Source organism: Megalops cyprinoides, chromosome 6 (genome assembly GCF_013368585.1).
Source record: "Megalops cyprinoides isolate fMegCyp1 chromosome 6, fMegCyp1.pri, whole genome shotgun sequence".
Classification (NCBI taxonomy): domain Eukaryota; kingdom Metazoa; phylum Chordata; class Actinopteri; order Elopiformes; family Megalopidae; genus Megalops; species Megalops cyprinoides.
In genome coordinates this window covers 10,214,181-10,221,899 of record NC_050588.1, presented here as the reverse complement: position 1 = coordinate 10,221,899, position 7,719 = coordinate 10,214,181, and the positions used below count along the sequence as shown (strand labels likewise).

The window sequence follows — 7,719 nt, the reverse complement described above, 5'->3', positions numbered from 1 at the left end:
TCGATTTTAGAATCTGTAAAGTTGACTATTTCTACTGCATACTACTACTCTCATCACAAGGGAGATTTCACAGTATACGTACCTGTCAGCGAGGGCCTTCACTATCACCCCGGCTTACAGCACACATTACCTGACTTGCACTTTCACTCACATGCAGAGGCTGTGGCCACGCCCAAGGGCTGCCTCCTTGTCACAGCCAATCAGAGGTGAAGGCCATGCCTGTCTTCCAGAGGACTGCTTACTACTTTGGGCCAGGTGTCCCCAAAAGAAGGGCAACACAGCCCCCCAAAATGGAACATTCACAAGGTCTTCCTCTTGCTTTTACATTGCTGACAGCGAAAACTCACAGGAATTCCTGGGTGGACCAGTTTTTTCCTCATTTGGAACAAAAAATTAAGTTAAAAAAACAACAACAACTATGGATCCCTGTCCAGGCCAACAAAGCCACTATGTTTTTCGGTTTCCCACAATTCCCCCTGTTCACACGGGAGACACTGAGCAGAAGTTTGGTGGGCAGTGTGCTGGGGTTGCCAAGGAAACGGCAGCCCTTCAGGAGTGCATACACTGAAGAGGAGGGGGTGCGGGCACGAGAGGCCGGCTGCGCTTCACCAAATCAAAACGAGGACAACAAAGGAAAATGGAAAGCAAACTCCTAACCCTGACCCCGGGGGAAATCCTCTTCCTTCAGGCTTTTGGGATGGGAACAAAAAAAAAAAAATCAAATGATAACTGGAGAAAACACAAACCAAAAGAGTAGAAAAAAAAATTACACAAAACGACTGCTCCTCAGAAGTGGAGATGGATGCCGAGAACAGCGCCACCCTGCTGCTGGGGGGAGAAAGCGACCCTCTGACTCTCTCGGGAGCGCTGGCTGCTTGCGGTGGAGAGACGCGTAATTTAGGCCTGTGAACAGTGTGTGTGTGGCTGCTGTCAGGTGTACTCCCTCATCCAAATGAGGAAACGGGGGGAGGGGGGGCTGGGAGAAACCAAACCTTGGATGCTGAGAAGAGGACAACCTGGGGGCAACCGGAGAGCCGACAGCAACCCCCACCCCAGGGGGGTCCTGGCTGTCACTGGGTCGGGGGGTTGCTACAATCTCCAGACCCCGTTCTCTGTTCACGCTTCCTGCTACGCTGAACTGCAAAGGACGACCACAGCTCGGGGGCCGGCGGCAACACACAAACCCCTGAACCTTCCCCACTCCACAGGGAAGTGAAGCAACGTGCGCAACTCTTCGAAAAGGGGGAGAGGGACGAAACTGACGGCCGACACTGAAAGATGGCCTTTCCCTTGCTCCCGTTTCTCATCTTTTCCTACTTCCTGGCCTGCAACGGCACGTTTCTCTCTCTCTTGCAGAACCCAGGCCTTTTTTTTTCTTTTTTTAAAAGAGCTTGCAAATGATTCCTTTGGCGAAACACAACAAGGGTCACAACGGTTGTCTTCAACTCACTTCCAAGGCAGAAACATGTTTTTTTTTTCCTCAAAAGAAAGACAATTTATTGATACTGAAACAAATCAAATAAGTGCGTGTGCACTTTTTTTGTGTGTTAACAGCTACTTCTTAGCTGCGTGTGCACAGATGGTTTCCTCATGTATTTTTTTCCCCAGAAATCAGGTGTACACAGCACAAAGCAAAAGGTCATTTTTTTCCACTTAAAACTCGGGAAGTGGCATCACATATGAAGTTACATAACTGTTAAGCTGCCCTCTCAGTGAAAATGCACAAACACTATGTGGAAAGCTTTCTCCGTGCCTTGGCGGGAGGCTCCTGTATGATTAAACACAAAGCTTTTTCTGGTCGTCTCCGGCCATACAACGTCCCGCTTGTCACGTGGCACCGACCTTCCGGTTCTGTGCGGCTTGCTCGGCGCTGAAGAACGTGTCTGACGAAGAATACATAGACATTTCATACAACATTTGACAGAGAAATCTGACAACCGTCCTCTTTTTTAATTACACCGTCCGGGCATGATTAGAAGTCATTTTTTCAAGGTGAACGCAATATGATAGCGGGCAATGGCACCAACAACCTGCTAATTGACCGTACAATTGCGTTTAGAATGACATGGAAATTCATGGAAATAGCACCTGGCATCAACTTGGTTGGAAATACAATACCAATCCAACACAAACCCCCCCCCCCCCCCCAGACCGTGAGCCTACGTTACTTCAGCTGACTGTTTCAATTATGAGGCAGGGTAATAAGTCACTAAAAATTACCCAAAACCCAATCTGCATTCTGAAGAAATAAAAACGACAGACAGTTCAAACAAAGATTCAGGAGTAAGAAATATTGGGGTGTCTTCTGTTGTTTACAAATATCGTCATAAAGATTGAGGGTTTCACAACAGCAATCAGAATGAACGCCTGGTAGTTGTGCAAACTTCTTAACAACCCCAATGAAAAGGCTAACTCAGGAGGCACTCAACAGCAAGGATTCCACCAAAAAGTGTGTTCCACAGCCAACTGCGGCATTATGAAGGTTTACAAGCAAACTGGGGCCGAAAGACCTTAGTTAAAAATAGTGATAACAAGAACGCACGACTACTGAATTAAATTCCTTTGTAGCCCCTCTACCACCACCAACGGATCACAGACAGCACCTTTTTTATACTTATTTCAGGGAGCTAACCATTTAGCAGCAGTATTGTGCTGTGTAACACACTAGTGTGTTAGTGTGCATCTCCAGTGGCCCACCTACTTATTTAGAATGATAGAGACTGTGCCAGCTTTTCACACAACTCTGTAGCCTATACAGAAAATCATGAATTATAGTCTCACAGCTTTATATAGCATCAGGGGACATCCACCCTGCAGCTGTTTCACATACACAAAACAACCAATGCAGTAGATGTTTTTCATTCACCTTTGCAGTCATAACTTGAACGTTCACCTGAATGGGCAGCTAAATTCAAACCCATGTTTACAGACTAGGAGGAATCGGTGAAAGAAAGGCCTAAATGAGTGTTTTCACATTAACAAAACTTTTGAATGAAATGCAGACCAGCAAATTTACCATAACAAAGAATTTAACAGGAACCACTTTTAAAAATGTCTCCTATTAAACATTGTGAATTTAGCATCCTCTCAAAATTCGAAGTATGACTGACATTTCTTCTTACATAAAGCTACCCTTTTCAAAGAACTGTGACTAAACCATGTACCAGCTCTGATTGAAACATATTGACTCATTGTTTCAGAAAGGTCTTGGCTTTGAGTGCAGTATTTCAGTCACAACAAAGCGATTTTACAGTTATCATTTAACTGATCACAGAGCCACTGTAAAACATTAGAAATGTTTGTAACATTACATCACATTTTTTTCTTCTGTTTGCACATTCCATAATAGTGTTTCTGTATTGGAAAGATCACCTTAACTCTTGGGTGCTACTGGTGCCAAGCCCACAACAAAATGAGACAATTCTGAACAAAAAAGGGAATAATTTTTCAATGTTGCATTCTGACCCATGGAGAGGGAACCTGTTGATATTGCATTTGTGTAAACATTTAGCAAAGGGACTATTAACTGGTTTCAACTGTAACAACAGAGAAAGATCTTTAACAAAGTCAATTCTCCTGCTAAATACTGACACCTCAATGCATATCATACTTGGTTGAGAGGAGAAAAATAATTCTTCATCTGGTATAAATCTTACAAAAACGGTAATGGCAGAACTCTTCATACAAGTCCACCTGGCTCAAGCCTGTTAAATGCCAAAGGTAAATTTGGCTGAAGACAATGTTATGGAGTCAATATTCAGATTAGATCACATGAAATTTTTGGAGGAAAAAATTACTTTACTCAAAATGCAAAAATGATTTGTGAACAGCGGTTTTTTTAGGTCTTCGGTATTTCACTCTGAATTGAAACCATACCTTTGTTCAAAGTCTAAAGAGAAAACATTTGGCTGAGCTCACAGCAGACTTCCCATTTTGTTAAAGGGATTTGCTTGAGCTGAAGGAAGTGAAATTTGCCAGGACAATTCTAGGCCTTTTCCTTCCTGTTTCCATGTCTGACTATTTCATTTCATTTCTCTGTAAATCATGTATGTTGTATCTGATAACTGCTTTTATGCCACGCACTGATTTGACAGGGAAGGGAAATCACGATTGCTCTCTGAATAGAACTGCCTACAAAAACCCCTTACAGTACACTCATTTACAGTTTCAATGGAGTGAAAAAATGATCACATTTTACAAAACTTTATGCATTATGGGATAACCAAACTAAAGCTAGTCATAATTTAAAAAACTGAGAAAGGAGTGAAGATTAGCTGAACCCCTGTCTCAAGCACACCTGGAGCAGACTGAATATTCCATTTTAAAATGTACATGATGGATTAATTTGATTACATGGATAAGAAAGCAGACAAAACTAACACTAAAAATCTGAAACTAAGTAACACTACTGGGTGGTCTGGAAAAGTGTTTTTTTATCAGGAAATGTTAGCTGCTATTTCCCGGTTTGGAATAAATACATAACCAATATAATTCAAGTCAAAACGCTGACTATAAATAGCAAATTGTAAGCACTTAAATCTGGGCAGTAATCCTACACATTAAGTTTATGTGCAGTGAAGCCAAAGAGACAATGGCCTGCTGGGTATTTAGAGTGTCATTATGCTTTGATTTTAAGGTTTATTTTACTTTCATTTAGCTGCCTGCCTATATACCTTCCTCAATCCAATAAATTTGATTAAATATACAGCAAAGGATACAATCAATACGCACAAACTTATCACACGTCACAAAGCAACTTGACCAACCAGAGACTTTTTACTACTGGATGCCAAAACATAGTGTAACTCCAGTGTATCAGTGTTTTCTGGAAGGGAGTTAAGACTCCACGTTTAGCCAAATATATGGTGAAAGCCCCTGCATTAATGACTGCTGTATCCCATAATGCAGAACAGAGCACATGCAACATCGCAGATAAATTACAAAGACACTTTTCTCTCAAGGATTTTTCCCCCTCCGCGCTGTGTTTTACGACGCTCCTCGGACTATGATCATCACCAGGTAGTCCTCTTCCGTTTTGGCGAGGGCTTTGGCCGAGGAATCCAAGAACTGCTGGGAGAAATCGCACGGGGGGAACGCGTGAAGGACTCCCGCGTTGTCTTTGTCGCGGCTGCCGCCCACGGGCAGGCTGATGACGCCCGCCGCTTGCTTTTGCTTTAGGTAGGAGACCAGGTTCCGCAGGGGCCGCTGCGTGGAGGCCGCCTGGTCCGAGGGGCCGTCGTCGGGGCCGCCCGGGACCGCCAGGAGGACGGAGTAGCCGCTGGGGCCCGCCGCCTTGATGCGCCGCGTCACCTCGTCCAGCTTGGGCTGGTCCAGGCGGAGCCGCTGCGTGATCTTCAGCTGGGCCACCTTCCCGCCGGTGGCGCCGTCGGTGAGAAGGCCGGTGGCGACGCCCAGGTCGCCCTCCAGGAGGTGCATGTCGGAGGGGAAGTTGCTGTTCTTCAGCAGCAGCATGCCCTGCCAGGCCAGGCTCAGCTTCTGCGCCCCGCCCTCGGCCTTCGCCGGCTGCTTGGAGGACCCCGCCTCGAAGCGCTCCTCCTTCTTGGCGGGGCTCTTGCGGGTCTCGCTGATCTTGCGCTTGCGCTCCCGCTCGGCGCCGGTCACCCCGCCGGCCGCCGCCTCTGACGCGGCGAGGGCCTTGGGCCTCTTCTCCCCGGGCCCCCGCTCCAGGCTGGAGTGCCGCTCCCTGGCCGGGGAGGGTCGGTCCAGGCGGGTAGGCCGCTCCGAGTCGCTGTAGCGGCCGCCGTCCCTGCTGCTGCCGCCGGGGCTGTGCTCGGGGGAGGGGCAGTGGCGGCGGCGGCCGCGCTCGCTGCTGTCCGGCGAGCGCTCCTGGTGCCTCCCGTCCTCCAGCAGCCGGCGCTTGCGGGCGACGTCCCGCCCCAGCGGCTCGCGCTCCCTCTCCAGCGACCACGCCTCCCGCGGCCGGCGCTCCCGCTCCAGGTGCTCCAGGGGCTCGAAGGCGGCGGCGGCTGCCCGCACCCGCTCGCGGACCACCGGCGCCGCCCACTCGGCGGCCGGGTACAGCTCCCTCTCCCGGAAGTGCAGGGGCGGCGGGGTCCTCTCCCGCACGCGCAGGACGTCGGGGGCGGCACGGTGGAAGGACTCGGCCACCAGCTCGTAGTGCGGCAGAGGCAGCGGCTGCAGGTACTGCTGCTGGTAGCGGTGCTCCGTGTCGGCGAAGTCCACCCTGAGCCGCCGCTCGGGGCCCCCCAGGGGGAACCCCCGCATGTGCGTGCAGGCAGCCTGTGCAGCGTCCAGGCTCTCGTACTGGATGTACGCCCACGTGTCCCCCTTCCTGTAATCAATAGTCCTGATGGTGCCAAAGCGGTCAAACTCCCGCGCGAGCGCGGCGAGGGGGACCCAGGGGCCGAGCCCGCCCACCCACAGCCGGGTGGTGGGCGTGGCCTTGCCGTAGCCGATCTTGATGGGGTTGCGGCACACCACTTTGCCGGACATGCTGAGCTTGGCGCGGTGCGCCATGTCCAGGTTCTCGAACTTGAGGAACCCGTAAGTGCTGGTCTGCCCCCTGCTGGGTCGCTTGATGTCCACCTCTGTAATCACGCCAAACCGGTCAAACGCCCTCCTCAGGTCATTCTCCGTGACAGTGATGTCAAGGTTGCCCAGAAACAACGTCCTGTTGGCTCTCTGGTCATCTTCTGGAGAGATAAGGTCCTCCTCGCGGAACGCAGCACGTTCAGCAATGTAAGCAGGGCGTGCCCTGGCTTCATAGAACGCATACTCCCTTTCCCTCTCTAGGTCTCTGGGTAGGGGTGGAGGCGGGGGCGGAGGAAGGCGACCCAAGGCTAACTGCTGCAGCCTGTAGTCTCTGTATCCCAGCCCGGTGGGGGACAAAGGTCTCTGGGCATGCAAATGTCTGTGCCCCGCCACTGCCGCATAAGCGTCCTTCTCGATCGGGGAGCGACTCCTCCTCCTGTTCATGTACACCGCGTCGATTTTCAGAGGCCGGTCGTAAAGCACCAACCGCCCGCGCGCGTGCTTGGCCGCCCTGGCATCCTCGGGTCTCCTGAAGTTCACGAACGCCACCCTCTCGTCGCCGATGCGGCTTATTTTAACGCTCACGTCCCCGAACTTCTTAAACTCGTGGAACAGCCCGTCCTCTATCTCCTCGTCGCTCAGCTGCGAGCCCAGTTCGCTAATTTTAAGAGTCTTGTACTCACTTTCGGTGCCGGGGAGCGCCGGGCGCTGCTCCCCGCGCGCGCTGGTCCTTGCGGTGCCGGCCTCGAGCGCGAGGTTCGCGTGGTTCTTGCTGCTGGAGCCCGCGGCGGCGTTGCTGTAGCCGTGGTTACTCCCGGTTCTGCTGGAAGCGTGTCCGTCGAAATCGCGACTTTCCCGTTTTTCGGCGAGCAGGCTCCTCCGCGCCGAGCCCCCCTCGCCTTTGGCCGAGCTGTTCCCGTTGTTGCTGCCGCCAGAAACCGACAGAGCCATTTTCTTGCTGGTTGGGTGGCTTCCTCCCCTGTCTCGGATATCATCCGCGACCCGTGAGCGCTTTTTCACAGGCGACCGCTCCTTGCCTTTCATCCTTGCAGCGTCTACTTGGGACGACTTTTACCCGATCAAAAACAAAAAAAGACCTAAATGCACTAACACTCACTGAAAATGTTCGCTATTCTATTTTCTAAACAGTTGCAACAATTATTTTGCCGCTCAGTGCCCTTTACCCAAAAACACAGCATCCGCCAT

At 50.7% G+C, this 7,719-nt stretch overlaps 1 protein-coding gene across 1 annotated transcript; it reads right to left on the bottom strand.

Moving 5' to 3' along the window:
• Positions 1-4,980: 4,980 nt before the first annotated feature.
• Positions 4,981-7,719, bottom strand: LOC118778648 (RNA-binding protein 15-like). Its single transcript, XM_036530246.1, has one exon. The coding sequence runs from the start codon at positions 7,555-7,557 to the stop codon at positions 4,987-4,989; it is 2,571 nt and encodes an 856-aa protein (XP_036386139.1). The 5' UTR covers positions 7,558-7,719; the 3' UTR covers positions 4,981-4,986.

What these genes read in the sequence shown, in the direction of transcription:
- LOC118778648 (XM_036530246.1), bottom strand. Translation starts at nt 7,557, where the DNA reads ATGAAAGGCAAGGAGCGGTCGCCTGTGAAAAAGCGCTCACGGGTCGCG.